The following is a 19,086-nucleotide window of genomic DNA, read 5'->3' on the forward strand; positions in this document are numbered from 1 at the left end:
CCTAAGTTTTGAGATGCAGACGTGTGTGTTTTTTTATAGAAACGTTTTCATACTAACTTCTGTACTTGATAACATTTGTTTAAAAATCCAATTGATGCCTATGATTAATCAAATTGATTGATCTTGTTACACAACTGATTTATTAAAATGTTTGGATATACTGTTACTTGATTGATTACTGTCTTGTTCACTTTCATCTTAAAATAACATTAGAGTAGGTTTTGTTGGGGGGAAAGAAAATGAAAAATATGTTTTTGACCGATTTCCGATTTTGCGCTGATATATTTATTTTCAGTGGGGTTTGTTTCTTTAGGTTGTGCTGCAGCAGCGCTGTGCGTTTTTCCTTTGTTGTTGTTTTTTTGGGGGGGGTTGGGCCCAGGGCCTTAACCTTAGAAAAAAGTGGTCACTTCGGGAGTTCGGCTTAAACAAACCTTGGCGAAAGTGTGGAAGACGAATCGCCAGACCACCTGATTGCATGCAGTACAATACGCAGGGGAAATTAGCATGAGGCACTGAATTCTACGTAACACAGGCACTGCAATGCATTTGAGGGTTGTATCAAAGCACTATTGCCTGGAGGTTCTGAAGTTACTGATGATGCCCAAAGGCTGAAAGCATTACTGTTCTTTACACTTTACCTCTGTTACCTTCAGTATTATTGCTGCCCATTTAAAACCAAATAGCTACCGATTTGATATTTCTAGGTAATAGACCAGGAGTAAGTCTGAAAAGCTTGATATAGAATCTGGTTGGTAATTAGGGGATAAATAAATAAATGCAAAATCTGTCATGTGCTGTATGTCTTTCTCTGAATAAAATGCATGAAGAAATGTTGAATGTCTCATCGGGGGGGGGAGGGGGGGGGCGTTGACTGCAAATGGATTATCAAAGGTCTTCTCTAGAAGTAAATGCATTAGGACTCCATCTCATGCATATTTAATAGATCCCACTCATATTTACAATTGTTGGTATTCCCTACAGTGGACCCTGTCCTCGTTCTCTCACACTCCTGTCTGACAGATATTTATCATTTATATAACATACAGATGAAAAGAAATGCTTATGTTTAAACTTTTTTAAAAGGCCATGTATAGCTAGATGGCACTGGAAATGCTGGCTCCATTACCTGAGTTTGTGTAATATTACTAATGCAGAGTACCTCTCTTGAGTACAGCAACGTTTAACTGGATTCAGTGGAGTACTGTATTATACTGTATCTACACACACACAGATTCCCTTTTATTTGCAGTGCTTTGCAGTGCGCTCTCTGGGCTGGGTGGAAATGGCGGAGCAGGACCTGGCTCCAGGGAAGAGCAGTGTTGCTGTTAACAACTGCATCCGTCAGCTCTCCTACTGCAAGAACGACATCCGAGACACCGTCGGGATATGGGGAGAGGTGAGGAATTCCATCAATTTAAACATGGATTCCAGGAATTAAAAACGCCATGTATGAGCATCCACCCACAGCACAGGTGTAAAGCTGGGATTTATTTCATGTTTTTATCTCACGGTAGCTCATGTGCTTGTACATTTCTAAGTGTTAACTTTGAACTTGTTTCAGACTTAATGGAATGGTCTTGTATATGTACTGTATGCACACTTCATTTTCACTCATTCAGTTTCCTAGTAAAAAGCTTGGAGCCTGTCCAGTGAACACTGGAATAATTCCAGAGCTCCTCTTCAGTCTTGGCAAGACCCAGAACTGGCAATATGGAAATTACATAGTCCTTCTGGTCAACAGCCTCTTGTGGAGATACTCTTGTTAAACTGTGTGTTTGACAAGCACTTCAATTGCCCCTTTGCCAACATTTCCTCAAGCTGTTTTTGACCCTTTTTGTGAAACACATTACTATTTAAAGTGGTTGGCACTAACACAATATATATTTTTTACCTGGGTTTCAGTTTGATTCCCTGTATACTGGAGGTCTTAAATGTTCAGTTGTAAACATGATATCTGGTACTATAATAGGTTAACCTTTCTTTCAGGTAGCCTTGCACAGTAAAATTGCTCCCACTACACCCCTTTTCCTGACAACCAATTGCTTCTCCTAATGGTTGACATGCTTCACAGTCAGTAACGTGCCATCATCACCGTCGCCCTGAAGATACTGAAATGAACTAGGAAGTGAAGCAGTGACAGACAACTTGAAAGGAAGGCATGCATTGATAACTTAACCCTGTGTAAGACCACATGCAATGTTCTAAAATTAGCATACATGCAGTCATAACTGCCTATTTGACACACTTAAAAACACTTTTTTGCTGTGATTTTTTTTTTTAATCCTTCTAAACGGCCCCACTAAAGCTTCACTGTTAAGATATTTGTACACAACGGTTGTCTTACATTGTGTCCTAGGCCTCTGGGCATGGATCTCAAGTCTCAAGGTTTACCCGTGAAACTCACGGTTTTTCACAATTTTGAGAGTCTTACGGCCGTGCAATGGATTCTCACGTTTGTGCATAAGTTTGTTATTGTTTGTGAGGCTGTGAAACCCTTTATACATGATGCAGCGGTAAATCCAGGTGGGGGGTCACCATGAAGAGATGTATATTACCGTTCTATGTTCCTGTAGCTGCTATGCAATCTCCCCCCTTACTCCAAAGATAGAATTGCCTTGTTGTCTCAAACTGACGGTTTGTCTGCGCGAGCCTTCTATGTTTCTGTACACAACACGTCATTACTCGAACAGAGTCGAAGGAGAGGCTGTCAGACTGTCACTGTCTCATTCACGCAGAAATTACCAGAAATAAAAGAGAAATGGACACCAATGAGAATTTAATTATTAAAGTGAAAACATAATGTTCTTTATGATGCCAGTGTCAGTGGTTATAAAGACAATACAAAGAAAGACGCCATATGGTAAGAAATAACAGAACAATTGGAAATTGATGGGATGTCTATCTCTTTATTTCACCTTAATTTCGGTCAAAGTGACGGGGAGCGCCACACACTGGTTTTTGTATTTCTGTAAAATAATACTTCTTTGTTTTAATAATGTTGACCAATAATAATCACATTCACACACTTAACTGAAGATTTTATTAAAACTGAAAATCAATAAAAAAAATTCTCAGTTATTTACAAAGAAATGTGTAGATGTATTATTTTTGAATGATTTACATGTTAAACCAGATCACACATTCACTGTTAAATGTCATTTTTTTTAGTCTGTGGTCTATCCAGACTATTTCTTTGTTTTATTTATTTTATTTCGTCTCCACAAAAGGAGCAAAAGCAGACAGTATATTCTTATCATGACTAGCGACAGTTTGTGACGTACTCGATAAAAAAACAATTAAAAAAAAAACTACATCCGACTGTTTCTCCTTTCGTTATACTATTTACTGTGTTTTGAATACAGCCGTCAGAAAGACTGCTGCGGGGCTTCTAGGTATGAGTATATCACCAGTCCTTCTAGTGTTAACCTTTTGTTTCTGCTGCCTGAATAGTACAACCATCTTGTGAAGTTCTAGAAGCGTGTGTCTGAGGATTTAATAAAAGGGGAGGGACATATTGGTACGGTATATGATCTACTGTTACACACAAGTTGGTGATTAGCAAATAATACTATGCGCTTGGCTAGTGGCCTAGCAATTAAACAGGCTTCCGAATTGTTTGCTTTTAGTTTGATTTGTGACCTGGATAGACCACAATTTCCATGGCAAGCCTTTTTTGTTTACAGCAGGTTATTCATATGTTCCTTAAATAATCACACCACCTGAATAATGCATGAGAGAGCTGGAATTAACATGATCTAGTGAGCACAACGCGACAGGATAAACAAAGCCCAGGAGTGTATGAACATTTGTGAGGAATGTACGGATCACCAGCCTGTGCTTTAATAACTTTAATAAGTAGAATACATTTCCTTGATGCATCCAAGGGGACTACTGGCTATCAAAATGAAAGTATGATGCATAAAACAAATCCAAATGTAATATGGAAAGCAATGGAAAAAATGCCACAGTGTGGAAGTATAAGGTATCGTTTACAATTAAAATGTTTGCATTCTAGTAGGACAATACCTCAAAAAGCAATACTACAGAATTAAAATGTGTATCGTGACATCATTTTAAATGTATGCACAGATAGCAAAGGAATCTCCATAAAGGTTCTATATACAATATCTACAGGATATGCAGTAAAACCTTAATTGACCTGTTGAATAAGACAGGTGGGTGCTGTTTATTTATCATGCCTCTGCAATGGTAGTAAAAAACAGTCTTCTTCTCTGGGGTTTAATGGCTGGTCAGAGGAGGCGGATGGTAATGTGCAAGACGTTGGTTTTATTAATAGTAGGACCTAGGCCACTTGTTTTGTTCATGCCACTGTTCTGTTTTGATTTGATAGGGCAAGGATATGTATCTGATCTTGGAGAACAATATGCTGAACCTGGTTGACCCCATGGATCGCTCCATTCTTCATTCTCAGCCCATTGTGAGCATCCGAGTGTGGGGAGTTGGCCGGGACAATGGGAGGTAAGAAAAGGTCCATTTCCGTCCACTCTTTAGAAAGTGGTTACCATCCCACAGTTGTCACCCTATGTGATGAAAGTTTTATTTTTTACAGAACCTTCCCAACTATGAACAGGAGGTTTATATCAGTTACATTGCATTTCTGTGCATAAATAATAGGGTAACAACATAACAGTACTAGCTTTTTGTAATTTTCTTGAAACCACGTTTTGTGTTTTGCAGACTAATGTGCATAGCTGAGGAGTCGGTTTGTGATAGACACACTAGAAATTGTCTTTCTTAAGGATTTCTGATGTATACTTTCAGACTGCGACTGCTTAATTTTAAGGATATTGATCAAATATGTTTCTATATAAGGATTTCCCAGATATGAATGAATCGATTTATAAAATGGTGGTGTGGTCAGATTTGCTGCTGCAAGTCCTATCTCTCCCCAGCAGGGGTCACTGTTGTTCAGTTGTCCTCGCATACTTGGCAGTATTTTTTTTGAAAGGGTAAGGACTTTGCTAAGAGCAGCTTTACATGTTGCATTGACCTTTCCTAAATGTTTTAGATATTTATAAGTTGATGTTATTTGAAAGGTTGAGTGCCTGCATGTTATCAGGGGATGAAAAGACATCTGGTTATATACTACTTCCAGCTCATTTGGCGCAGTTGGTTTGTTGGCATTTTCAAAGAGGGAACATGGGGTGACAGTTCTGTACATGTGGTGATGGTATACAGAATTTAACATGAAAGGCTCTTATCTAGAAATGTTGCAGAAGCATTTGTGGGTTCGAGGACATTTTTTGTGCTATAACTTGTTGATTATTTCTATCTTCTATGCATTTGTGTGAGCAAATATCAGTAATGAGATAAGAAAAATGTAATAAAAAACTGCATCAACCATTTTGTCCCAGAATTGAAGTTTTAAAGGATAAGAAATTGAATTGAAAAAAGGGGTATGTCTGGAAGGACCCCTATTACAGTAGCAGGTCTCAATAATAAATCCTGAAGTGCTCCCGGGCCTTTATCATCAGCCCAGTCCCAGCCTTGGAAGTGGAAAGTGCCTGATTAAATCAGCCAATGCATTTATTTCATGTCTTTACACTTGCTGATAATTCCATGCCTCTTCTCAAAGTGTTTACCCTCCAGATCCATCTATTGCATAAATATCAACCAGAGTCAGTCACTCATTTTCTTGTTCATATAACAACTGCAAACCACTGCGCCAGACAACTGGCCATGGGGGAGAGAAATAAAAATAACATTGTCAGCATTGCTTGTAATTTGAAGAGTAAGTAGCGGGGTTCTGAAAAATAATAGAATTATACATCCCCACGTGCTGCTACAACTGTTTAAATAACGTACCTGTAATTGTTAACATTCTGACAACTTTTTACATTTATAACTTTTAAAGTCTATTTCAAAGCTCTTTTCAAAATGTCCACCCTAGTGCACTGGGGTCTGAGATCTGTCCTCTAAATCACTGCAGGAGGAGCGATTTAAAAAAAAGAAAATAAACAACTAAATACACTATCCGTGCACTAGAGCGGACAAAAAGTTGTCCTTTCAAAAGGCGAGTTCATTGGTGGAGGGAAATGGGCTGTGAAGTCAGTCAGGAATGATAATGCACTGTTCATTTGAATGATCAGCTTAGAAGTACAATCCTGTTTTTCTAGGGTGTCCCATCCCTATTTATTGGAGTTTGAGGGACCTGTTCTTAGTGTGTGTACTGTATTACAACTGTGTTTTAAATGCAGATCAACTGAAATACTTCCAACAAAAAAGCTAAACTCCTCGATAATCAGCATGGTGATTTACTTAACAAAATCAATAGGAAGTCCAAAATGAGCTCTTGTGCCAGATTAAATGAGGGTCGGGTGTATGTGTGTGTGTGGGGGCATTATTTTAGTTTGATATTATGTTAACTGTTGTTGGCTACATTTAAAGCAGTATTTAGCAGTTGTATGAAAGTCAAAGAGTATTTAATTAAATGTTGTTGTTGTTATTACTTATTTCTTAGCAGATGCACTTATCCAGGTTGACTTACAGTTGTTACAAAATATCACATTATAAAGTATCCTATTACAAAATATCCCATTATAGAATATCACATTACAGATAAGAGCAGTTATAAAGTAAGAGCAAAATAAAGAATACTGTAAATTGTGTTCAACAGGCTGGCTTTATTTCATGTGTAAATGTGCTTCAACAAAATGACACTGGACAAAGACTTTCAGAAATGTGCCGTGAGCCTTTGTTTAAAACCACTGAGTCTTACAGTCACATGTCCAGTTGTTTTCATTTAAGTCCAGGCTGTAATGAACATGTTTAAATGTAAAAATCTCATCAGAAAGAGATTTATTATTATTATTATTATTATTATTATTATTATTATTATTATTATTATTATTATTATTATTATTATTATTCAACTTTACAATTTTTTTAAACTTGGCTTCTCTCTCTACCAAAAAAATCCCCTGCTTCAGCAGTTTTCAGACAACCTGTAGAGAAGAATTCGAGGGGCCCTGCTTGCTAGCCAGAGTTTTGTTTTTTTTAATAGAAAACTGAACAGCAAGCACTTACCCAAATGCATTGCATTAAGTCATGCCTTGACCGGTTTTGAGAAACTGCTCAGACCGGTATCTCTACAGATAAGACTGCTCAGATCGGTATCTCTACCGATAAGATGAGCTTGCATCCTAATTTTACAATTAAGCTCTCATTTTATGGATAAAGGAATGAGGTAATTTTGTTTTCTTGTACCATAAAGTACCTTCCATTAGTTAATATAAAATATTATACACCTAAAAATATTATATACGCCAACCTTGAGCCAAAGATAGCACCTAACCATCAAAATCCCACTCTGGATGCTAAAATTCCCTTTTCTCCGAAAGTCCAATGCTGCCTCACTCATGCAGGCAAAAGTCGAGAGGCCTTTTTCAGTATGTCCACTGTGTACTTAATACAGACTTGTATCTTCCAAGGTTCTTAAATTAGGTCACAGCTTGTACTGGTTCTTTCACTTTTAAACATCAACAGTTTCCCTTAATAAATACTTCTGTTCTCTATCACAGCAAAACCTTAACACTTATGTTCTGTTTCAATTAGATTAGAATACGTGTGCTTAGCTTAAAGACTGCGTCCAAATCAAGCTTACCTCTTTTTCTAAATAAGAAACTTGACTGTGAACACACTCTTAAGCCAATTAAGTTATATGCTCGTTTTCTTCCTTTACAGTTTTTCTTTTACAATAAAACTTAAATAGATGCAACACTTTTTTTAGTTTCAAATGTAATCCTGTGCAAAGGTTGCTTTTTCTTTGCTATACCTAAGAGGCTCCGTGTTTTTGGCTTACAAACTTCTTCCCAATTAAAGTCACTGCTTTTCTGAGAAGAACTTTCACTGTGAACACTTTTCTAATTTAATTAAAGGAGGTACTCGCTTCTGCTTTTCTCCTCAAGGCTACCACCAAGGTTCTTGGTGGATGAGGAGGGAGGGTGGTGGATTCATGAGGAACAGAGATAGACAGATCTGCGGTGGAGGAGGAAGGGGGGAGAAAAGGTCTGATTTGGAGAGGTTGAGATTAAGATGATGCGAGTGCATCCAGGAGGAGATGGCTGAGGCAGGTAGAGATGCGGGAGGAAATGTCGGAGTCAGAGGGGGGGAAAGCAGAGGAAGATCTGGGCATTATCAGCATAGAAATTATATGAGAAGCCATGAGAGGAGATGAGGGTACCCAGGGAGTGGGTGTAGAGAGAAAACAGGAGGCGTCCCAGGACTGAGCCTTGAGGGACACCTGTCGAAAAAGAGCAAGAGGCAGAGGTTGAGCCACGCCAGGACACCCGGTATGTGTGATCGTAGAGGTAGGAGGAGAACCAGGCAAGAGCAGTGCCGGAGAGTCCCAGGTCAGCAATGGAGGACAGGAGAATAGAGTGGTCGACTGTGTCAAAGGCAGCAGAGAGGCTGAGGAGAATTAGGACAGAGGAGAGGGAGGCGGCACGGGTAGAGAGTTAGTGATGGAGAGAAGAGCAGTTTCAGTGGAGTGTGCCGGGCAAAAACCAGATCGGAGGGGGTCGAGCAGAGAATGTTGACAGGAAAGCAGGGAGCTGTCGATGTACCGCTCGCTCGAGGGTTTTAGAGAGGAAAGGAAGAAGGGAGACAGGATGGTAGTTCTGGAGGGGTGAGTGATCAAGGGAGGGTTTTTTTTAAGATGGGGTGATGCAGGCCTGTTTGATGGCAGAGAGCAGATATACCTGTCGGCTCTTCAAACAAGGCTGATGCTATGGAATCTGCTAAATAACTTCTACCTTCAAGGTACAGCATCCCTATTAAGCTGCTAAATGAGACTTCCGTTTCGTTAAGGGATGGCAAATAACAATCACAGTTGAAAAGAGAGATCAGAAATGTGTGTTCTTATTTCTGTAGACCCGTGGGCTGATTTTTGCTGCAGTGATGTCATCACAATAGTGCACATCAGAGCATTAGTTATTGGAGTTCTGATTTTTATTTTTCTTTATATTTAGCACTCGGACAACAATGACTTATTCACAGCAGCTGATTCAAAGTAATTATTGTGTGTGGGTGTGATTATCAGCCAGGCCTGTTCCTTTTAATTTCTGAGCAGACATATGAATAGTTTGCTTCCATTGTGTACATGTCTTTTTTGAAATGGTGCAATTGGACAACGTACTGACCTTTCACCTCTGTAGACCTGCACTCAAATACAGTGGTCTCTGCTTAATTGACCGTATTGCTACACCACCACCAAATTTGACACACTTGGCAAACCACATGGGGTGACATTACTGCAACAAAAATTAGCCTACGGGTCTACAGAAATATACCATGAATAAAATACTGTTTGATCTTCATACAACTGCTCAATACTGCTGTAAATGTAGCTAACAACAGTTGTTAACAGAATATCAAACTAAAATAATGCCCACACTCACATACACCGGACCCTCATATAATCTTGCACAATAGCTCAGTAAATCACCATGCAGATTGTTGAGGAGTTTAGCCCCCCCTAGGATATTGGTGACTTGCCTCCTCATAATCATTCAGAATAATAATAAAGACCGGAACAATATAATTATTGTGTCGCGGGTCAGCAGACATTCAAAGTAACCTCTTTTTATACATACAAAAATAAACAGATTGGCCAGGGAGAAGTCGCCTGCAGTCATATTTTTCCATGGTGTAAAAAAAAAGGGGGGGTTGAGTACCAGGCATGGGTTGCATAAATACAAGCAAGAGCTTCTAATGGAAGTATAGGTGGTTATTTTATTAAACTGTGTGCATACAAGCAGCAAGGTGCAAAACTCTGTTTCGAATACAACTCTATACAGAGACACGCACAAGGAAGAAACTAGTTTGATTCGCCACACAAGTAAAGAAAACAAACACTTACAGGTAATGTTTTGTTTTGCTATTTTAATAATGAAATGCATACGTTTCATGGCACTTTTTTAATCAATGTAAGCATTCTCAATTTTAAATGTTTAAATAAGAAAAAAAAACTAAATCTGTAGCACACTATGTTTTTATAGGAAAACTACTTAAAATGTATCCTCACGTTTTGAAATGCTTCTTAAATGTAGAACTGAATAATAAAGCATCGGTGGTGTTTGTGGATTGCAGTGACCATGGGGAAGGGGTCGAGGATGGAGACTCACTCATTTTGTGCAGGATTCAAAAACGTAGTGTAATTCTGTGCAGGGATCAAAAACGTAGTGTAATCCTTCCAACATTTAATTGCCCTCAGAATATGAGACGTTTCCAACATGTAGAGAAAATTCTGTTGGCTTCTGTGACAGATGCACATCATATTGATTCCAGCAGAATTGTTGATGTCGGGCTCTATTATTTAGTCTTAAAAATTGAAGTTTGCTGTCTAGAAGTAATGGAAAATCTATGTAAGAGAATGACTGATGGTTTTCACCCCAGTTTCAGAGCTACGGTAGATACAAAAGCCATTACTGGAACATGCGCAAGCATTTCTGTAGTAGTCATTTATGCTTTATATCTTTATATATTTATATCTTTTTTTGAGGCACATTTTAATAAAAACATTCTTGAAATGAAGAGATCTACTGATGAAAGTTTAATCCTATGAAATGCCTGCAAGCTTTCTTCCAGGCATGTGCTTCCTTCTGGGGAGAGCTGTATTATTCTCTTCATGCAGTCTGCTGTTATCCAGTCCCTTTCATTTCATTTGCCTATAACAAAGTATCTAGCAGTTGCATTGCCAGTTGTGCTATCATTTGCACAAATCCGATAATTCACTTTTGTTAATAAGCTGAATTGTAAGGATTTCACTAGCAACAGTCAGCCCTCTAGCTGTTAAAAGTGGCGTGCAATGTGCAAACTCAGCCAGTCTGTGGTTGTGCTAAAGGACACCAGGCTACAGCTGCTTTGACTGGGAGATGGGGGAGGGGTTAGAGGTAGTCCCAGTCTGGATTGTGACAGTCCAGAGCTCGAACAACTGAGCTAATTGCACACCCACACCTCTGCATAGACAGACATGGAATGATGACACTGACAAACTTTGAACAGACAAGCCTAATAGAAGTAGGTGTAAGAAAACCAAGTCAAAGATAAAGGCACCCTTAAAAAAAATAGTTTAAAAAAATAAATAAATAAAAGGACTTTGTCCTGGTTTAATAAACTGTGTGCAATAAATCTTTAATGCCAACACAGCAGTTGAATATATCACACCAGCCCCCTGTTGCCTTTAAAGCTTCTATCAATCAATCAGTGTTTATTTTATATAGCACCTTTCATAGTGTACCACCATCACAAAGCGCTTTACAAGACGCAGTAACACAAGAAATCCATAATACTTTGAATACAAAGAAATGCATAATACATGATATACAGTAAAAAACGATGCATAATACATTAAATGCAGTGGAAAGGGCATAATACATGATAGTAGCATAATACATGAAATAGTACATTAAATACAGTGGAGAGTGCATAATGCATGAAATAGTAGCAGCAACACAGCAGCTAATAGAAGATATCAGGCTTAGAGCATGGAAAGCAAGATAGAACAGGTGGGTCTTGAGAGTTGATTTAAAGCGAGCGTCAGTAGGAGCATCACGCACCAAAGCTGGGAGAGAGTTCCAAAGAGTCAGAGCCATGAAGCTAAACGAGCGTTCTCCAAGTGTGGTGCACTTTTGCTTGGGGATAACAAGCAGGCCGGAGGACCTCAGCTCACAGGCAGGGACATAGCGGGTCAGCAGGTTGAGGAGGTACTCGGGACCTGTGTGATGAAGGGCCTTGTAGGTGAGCAGGAGAGTTTTGAAAATAATCCTGAACTTTACAGGCAGCCAGCGCAGCTGGGCAAGACGGGGTGATGTGATCACGTTTTTTACATCTGGTAAGGATCCTGGCAGCGACATTCTGAACTATGGTTGCTGTGTGTTTGTGTATTCCACATGCAGAACGCAAGCTCCTGTATTCCGTCTTTGCACACGGAATGCATAACAGAACTGCTTCTTGCTGCTGCTGCTTTTTTTTTTGGTCTTTGCGCTTCAAGGGGAAAAGACTACATTGTCTGTAAATCACTTCCCTTTGTTTTCATAACAATCGCCTATTAGGTATGGTAATCCGGAGCTTTTACATGTCTTAATTGCTTAATAAGCGATACCCAGTGGTGGAGAATAGATCCATTTGAAAATGTCTTCATTTGAATGCTTCCTCTGCTTTTCAGGAGTATGCTTTTGTATTATAGCAAGGCATTAGAGATGGGATTATATACTCGATTTTAATTGATTAGTCATCGCTATGATTTTAATTTTTGAAGCCTCAATTAAATATGAAGTATTCGATTAATAACCCTGGTGCTTTTATATAGAGCCTCACATAGCTAGATACCCAGAACACGGAAAATTCAAACGTATTGCTAGACTCAAGCACTTCTGTTTTGTATTTGATTTGTGACGAGAAATAGTAGGGGAAAAAATCCTGGTTCTTGCTTCTTTTTAATAGTAAATAATGAATAATAATGTATGATAATATTACTGCAATGTGTCATAGAAACAGTCATAAACCGGAGTCCATCACCAAACAGTCCTTTAACTGCCTAGAGTTTCTGATTTTTAAAACATTACAAAAATAAGTTGGTTTAACCCTGATCAGCACTGGCTAGTGTTACCTTAGGTAAACTAGTGCAAGATTGCTGCCAATCAGGCTGTGAAGCCAGGGATTCATCTGAGCCACAGTTACATGCCATGTTGTACAAGTGCTTCCCTGGCGGTGGTTTTATAACTGGCTGGAATGCCCTCTCTTGGGAGAAACAGTGAAGCTCACAGGTCTCATTATAGAAAGGTCATTGTCTGTGCTGAATGCTTATAACATTTTTCAGCACCATGGACAACTCAGATGTTTTATTTTCTTTTTAACTCTTAAACTTAGTACTAAAAAGAGAATGTTATCCTCCATAAACTCTTTACTGTACGTGCAATGTGTTCAGCTTTTTTTGATCATCTGCATGTTCATGTGTATTCTTTAGTGCAAAGAGCTCCTAGTATAACCATGTATACTTCAGTGACCCCAGCGTGTGTTATTGTGAGTGGAATAATTTACCTCGTATTGAGCTCATAAGGCCCCATGGGCTGCTCCCACACTGGGGTTTTGCCCCTTTAAACTCCCAGTAAATCCTACGCTGCCCTTCTCAATCCTGGAAAAAACACAGTAACGCTTACCCAGATGCTTCAAGTCATTTTTGTTGGATAGCGTCCCACCAACATGAGCTTGTTTTTTGACAACCCTGAGGTGAGAGACTTTCTGTCCCATTACTAATCCTGCAAACTAGCTCAATCTCATTTGAGATAACAATGCAATTAATCTGCTCCCAGAAAGCAATGATGAAAGACCGCTTTAATCCAAGCCTGAGCATCTCTTTCTCAGATGAACCAGCTCCTTCTAAACCAACGCTGTCCCAGGCTCGATTTAAAGTTGGACATACTCACAGCCGAGACAGACCAAGAGCTCTTAATGTGCTTCAAAATAAATACAATAAAAAAGAATGATTACATGCAGAGATTCAAACCACATTTTTTTCCGTTCCGGTTCGGCTTCTGCACGGAACTGGAATTTTTAGCTCCGGTTCCGAAAGTTCCGAACAGCTGATTTCGTTTCGTTCCGGATCAAACTAAATGAAATGCCGGTTAATACCGGTTCAGTTTTTTTTCTAGTCAAGTAGGCTATTTTATTGGTTTTTCATGGGTTTTTATTTTCTAGAATTAAACAAAAAGCACGAAATACAGTAAACTCCAGATAACTCGGCACTCAAATGGAAAACGGCGTGACAAGTTATCCATCTGTATTAATAAATGCACGCACTTCCTGTCTGTACAAACAACAATGCCTATGTTGCAGCCTTAAAATAAGACAGCAGTCCGCTTTTTTTTTATCTATTTCTCCATTGCAACTTTATTTTGCCTTTTAAACAATTAAAAACGGCGACATTTCCAGCAATCTCGGTGGGTTAGCGTCCTTACATTCAACATAATACATTTGTCTGAGATAAACTCTGCAGCTAATCGAAATCATGGCTCCATGTGCCACTTTCTTTTATTTTCTCTGTTCTGTTCCACCTTTCAACTTTGTGGTGTTTTTGACTACCGGTATATAAAATTTAAAAAAAAAAAAATTTCTAGAGCTCTAACATCTGCCGTATATTTGAAAGGTAATAGCAAAAAACATTTTTGTGACAAACATCTCTTCAAAGCATTCTATATTAACATAACCTACATATTTTATTGCATAGCTTCTCTGTTTTAAACAGAAGATATGCAGAATAAAATCCTCTCAATGTAATAAATTCCGTATGAACAGTCTTTATTATTAAGCACATTGTTATCATCGGTATGCACATTTCACAGTAAGACATACAACAAATGTAACATGTACACACGTGCAACCTTTCTACATACTACTTTTGGATATAACAATGAAAATGAAACACTGAACAATTAAATCATGAATCGTTAAACGATAGAGAATACAATTAAATAAATTAGTTATACAGTACAATAAGTATTGCTGTTTTCTGAAGTCGACAGCAAAACATCTTAACTCTTAATATCCAGGATTATAACTAGCAAACGACTGGTTAGCAAAGCACTTCACTTGCCACACATAGTTTTACAGCGCGTTTTCTGTGTACATAACTTAATAAGTTAATAACAATACCTGTTTATTTTGAGCGAATACTAGATCATGTAATTGTCATTGATCACTAAGACCATGGGAAGGGCGCATTTCTCAAAGTATTGTATGTTTGAAAACAATGGAAAGCGACAAAGAGAACAGACTGAAAGGTAATGGGGGGGGGGGGGGCGTTATTAACCGATAAACTAAATCTTTAATATCATTTTCTTTCCAGAACGTAATAAATTAAATTAGTTTCATTTTTTATTTCTGTTCCATGAGAATTTCGTGTTTTTTTCGCTTATCGTTTCGATTCTGGCTCCGTTTCAAATCCCTGATTTTATATTTAATCTGCATGGCAGAAGGATGGAAATATCACCCACATCTGCATATGTTTGGTTTATCAAGCATTGAAAAAGGAGGGGGGGGGGTTAGTAGACGTGTATGGGGGTGTAAATCTGCTGCAGCAGCAGTGGCTGCATTCAGAATTCACTTGATACAAAATGAATGAGTTGCCTTCCTCTCTGGGGGGCTTCACCACAGGTCGCTGAGGTACATGGCTATATCAGGAGCACTTTGCATCATCTGATGCATACCGATGCCTGAGGGAGAGCAGGGACCAGTCTGAGTGTGGTTGTGAAGGCAGCTGACGTGCTCTGCATGCATTCAGTTCTCCCTCCCTCCCTCCCTCCCTCCTGCTTCTCTCTCTCCTCTCTCTCTCTCCCTCTCTCTCTCTCTCTCTCTCTCTCTCTCTCCCTCACTGCAGTGATAAAAGGGGGTAAGAGGAAGTGTAAAGGGAAGTCTGTAGTACAGCCTTTCACTTTGAAGAGCAGATACTATTTTTTTTAAAGGAGGCTGGAGTGTAATTTCCTTGGGGAGAGGGTGATTGAATAGGGGAGGGATGTCTTTTTACAGAGACAGTGAAATACATCCTCAAGTGATGCAGTTAATGACCCAGAGATCATCGCTATGCTAACGTAGGGATGGTTGTCTGTTTCACAGTAAGTACCTACTGCTCTCTCTTTTACTCTTTTTTTTCTGTTTCTTTGTCGGTTGATTTAAAGTGTAGACTGTATAGTTCTGAAGTTCTTCTCAGATGTAGAACATGGAATTTTTTTTTATTTTTTTTTTTCACTTTTGAGATCCTATGTAGGCTGTCAGAACCACCAGAGCCAGGATTAGTGGTTTCTCCCTCCAGACCCCATGTTGTGAGCTTGCACAGGCAGCTGCACAGGAGGACAAAAGTTGGCAGTAAGTGTAGGTTTTATGGCAACTCGACTGGAGTGGCTGTCAGTGGGAAGCTATTCACACAGCGTGAAGATTTAAGGATGCATCTGGAAAGGGAGCACAATAACTAAGGTAGTTTTAAAGAAGCAATGTGTGTGGACTCTCTGCTGGTATTTGCTGAAGAATATGTTACTGTAATAACCCCCTATGAAGGATTGTGTCATTTTCTTGTTGAAATAAATCATTATTAAAATCTGATCCCTGCTGCCCTTTACAACATTTGTAGGCTGGATTATGTAAACCATTATCCTGAATGTCTATTAGGCTGAACTAATTGTGTGCTAAATGTATTCTCATTTTATTGTAGCTTGTTGTATGTGTGATACGTGACACATTAGTGTTGGCCAGGATATTTTTGGATTGGCTGATTTTCATGTGATTTATGGATTCTGGTAATAATGTTAAGTGTGTAATATGAGACAGACATAGGAACTTTTAGTTGTGAAATAACCAAACCAGTTTGCACGTTTATAAAGGAAACCCAACACCTGACATACCATATACAGTTCAGACACTAAGTCTTTCTTTACCAATTGGTATTACTTTAAAGATTAATTACGACAGCATGTTCCTGTACTTCATGGGGTTCACATTAAACTATAGCCCAGTTCTTTTAAGAGCATGTTCAAGATGGTACCAAGCACCTCAAGGATAGATCGCTATTTAAGACTGAAGTTTTAGCCATTATTAATCTGTAGCCACATGTTCGTGTGTGTACTTGGCGTTATCAAGTATATCTTTCATTGTGTAGTTTAATGAGGGTTCTTTATCCCAGAGTCCCCTCGTCTGGTGGATGGATGTGTTGGGATTGCTGATGGCAGCTGTGAATGCTTCCCTGTGTATTATACATGTGTTGACTGTAGTTAGGATTGCTGATGGCAGCTGTGAATGCTTCCCTGTGTATTATACATGTGTTGACTGTAGTTAGGCTCCTGCTGTGTGCTGCAGATTTCTTTCTCGTTTTCAATTTACACCCTTGGTAATCCTCAAGGTTTCACGCTGTTGAGAAGTGGCATTCCTGTTGGCTGGGAAGGGGAAATCACTCTTGTCGAGTCTGTGCTTACTTAATCTCTGACATTGTCATAAATTATACGTAGCACCAAGACCTCGCTGATCAGCCAGTCACTTATCTACATTTAATTAACTTTATAATGATGAAGTATAAAAATAGTTTCATGACAGGCTGTTGTGAATAATGGGCTTCCTCAAGCTCTTGCTGTTGCTGCATTTGATACATGGGGCACCTTGGCTGGTATCAGCCCCACCTCAGTGCTATTTCTAATACCTCTCAGTATAGTTGCCTCCTAGTTGTTTTTGATACTGCTGAGAAGCCCTTGTTTTAAAACCATTTTAACTGCAAAATGTAATTAATGTCTACAAAACATAGAGCTGAAGGAGGGTCTAGAAACGAGTAGCATGTTACTTTTGTTACTAATTTAAAGGTTGGAAGTGAGCGACACAACAGATGAGCTGTATCAACAGAGAGCTTGCAAGCAGAAGATGAATACTGCAATATGTATGTGTCATGTTAATGATCATGGACGTTCCGCTACATAACCACGGTGCTCTTTTAAAATTGTACATGATGTTTTTGCATCAGCCATGTTTAATAGTACAGCTGTGGGGAGATTGGTTTCAGTTGTAAAAAGGTTAATTGCACCACTGTGCAATGCATACATACATTAGCTGCTATTAATGACTCTGATCCAATGAAAAAATCTGCCTTGCTACTGCAGGCATTTATTGAAGCGACCGCAACGTATTATGCTGTGTAAAAAAAAATGAAGCACTCTGGCCATTCTTTGATGAGGGTATTCCATGAGCTAGCAATGTATTACTTCATTTAGCAAAAAGAACTGCTACCAGATTACTAGAATCAGGCCCTGTTCATTCACCTGAGTTCAAATAGGAATGTCATTTTAATTATTAGCCTGTGAAATGTCATTTTACCACAGAAAAATAGTTTTAGAGCATTAAATAAATTGTTACACTTCATTGGGTAAAAAAAATAGAGAAGAAAATTTCTTTTATATGTAAAAATAAATTCAGCTTCACTCCTCTTGTTTCTTTTTTATTGTATTTCTCTTTTTCGATGGCTTTAAATGACATTGCACACGTCTGATAAGGAAATATTGGTGAAATATTACGGTAGTTATATTTTTCATTATTGCTGGGATGAACCCATCTGTCTGGTTTGAAATAAAAAACCTACAGATTAAATAACTATACACTGTTATTTATTTTAAGTTGATATAAAAAGTGTATTGGGTCACATAGTTTAAGGATTATAATGTACACAAGAACATACATTTGAAAAATATAATGCATAAATCCTTTTAATTTTACATTTCAAAAAGCAACAAAGCAGTTGCTCTGTGTGACTGTAACTAGAAGACAAATTCATGCCTATTTCTATATCTCTCTTGTCAAGAAAGAGGACCTTAAAATGGAGAGATTCATAGTTTGAAGAAAGGGCATCATGCTTTCTGTAGCACTGGTCTATAGGGTCTTTCACCTACCTTTTGCTTTCAGGGGTTGGGGGCCTAATGAAACCCGTACTGTCTGAAACATTTTGCATACAAGCCATTTTTAAGTCAATATGTTTTAACTGCTGAGAAGACTGAAGAAAAATGCTGCGGGAATCAAATTGCAGACCTTAACGTAAACTGCTGTGCCACGCTATCAAACAAGGCTGCCCCTGAAACAGTACATTGTGTATTTAGTTTTAATAAAAAATAAAATAAAATCCATAATTGCATACATAAACTCATCAATAAAACAGGTTACAAGAACTTTCATGAGATGTAAATGCAGTCAATTCTCATGAAGACAGAAGAGTTAAACGAATGCCCTAGTTTGAACAGGAGACTGTAAAGCATATTTGGAAATGACTTAACTTGCATTCAGATTAGCATCTCTGTAGTGTATTTTAGTGCTGTTTTGGGACTACAGATCCTATGATGCATTTAGAGTTGCCATAGTGCTCACACATCAATGTAATTTCCATGAAGCATAAAAATGAGAGACCAGCACAAAAAACGTGCATTATCCTTGCAGACAAAAGTGGAGGTGTTGAAAGTGGTGGATAATACACCTTCGTACAGAAAAAGAAAGATGTTGCTGCATTCTCACAAACACTTTGTCAACCATTTTGAAAAACCAGAGTAC

The 19,086-nt window shown here is 38.6% G+C and overlaps 1 protein-coding gene across 8 annotated transcripts in view; it reads left to right on the forward strand.

Annotated features, from left to right (window-relative positions):
* The window catches only part of LOC117409505 (amyloid beta precursor protein binding family B member 2-like), a 126,086-nt gene that overhangs the window by 85,984 nt on the left and 21,016 nt on the right, over positions 1-19,086 (forward strand). For all 8 annotated transcript variants that reach the window (XM_059006459.1, XM_034911058.2, XM_034015667.3 and 5 more), the window contains 2 exons: positions 1,250-1,396; positions 4,352-4,479. In XM_059006459.1, coding sequence (XP_058862442.1) covers positions 1,250-1,396; positions 4,352-4,479 — 275 coding nt within the window. The remainder of the gene's footprint in view (positions 1-1,249; positions 1,397-4,351; positions 4,480-19,086) is intronic.

Source organism: Acipenser ruthenus, chromosome 2 (genome assembly GCF_902713425.1).
Source record: "Acipenser ruthenus chromosome 2, fAciRut3.2 maternal haplotype, whole genome shotgun sequence".
Taxonomy (NCBI): domain Eukaryota; kingdom Metazoa; phylum Chordata; class Actinopteri; order Acipenseriformes; family Acipenseridae; genus Acipenser; species Acipenser ruthenus.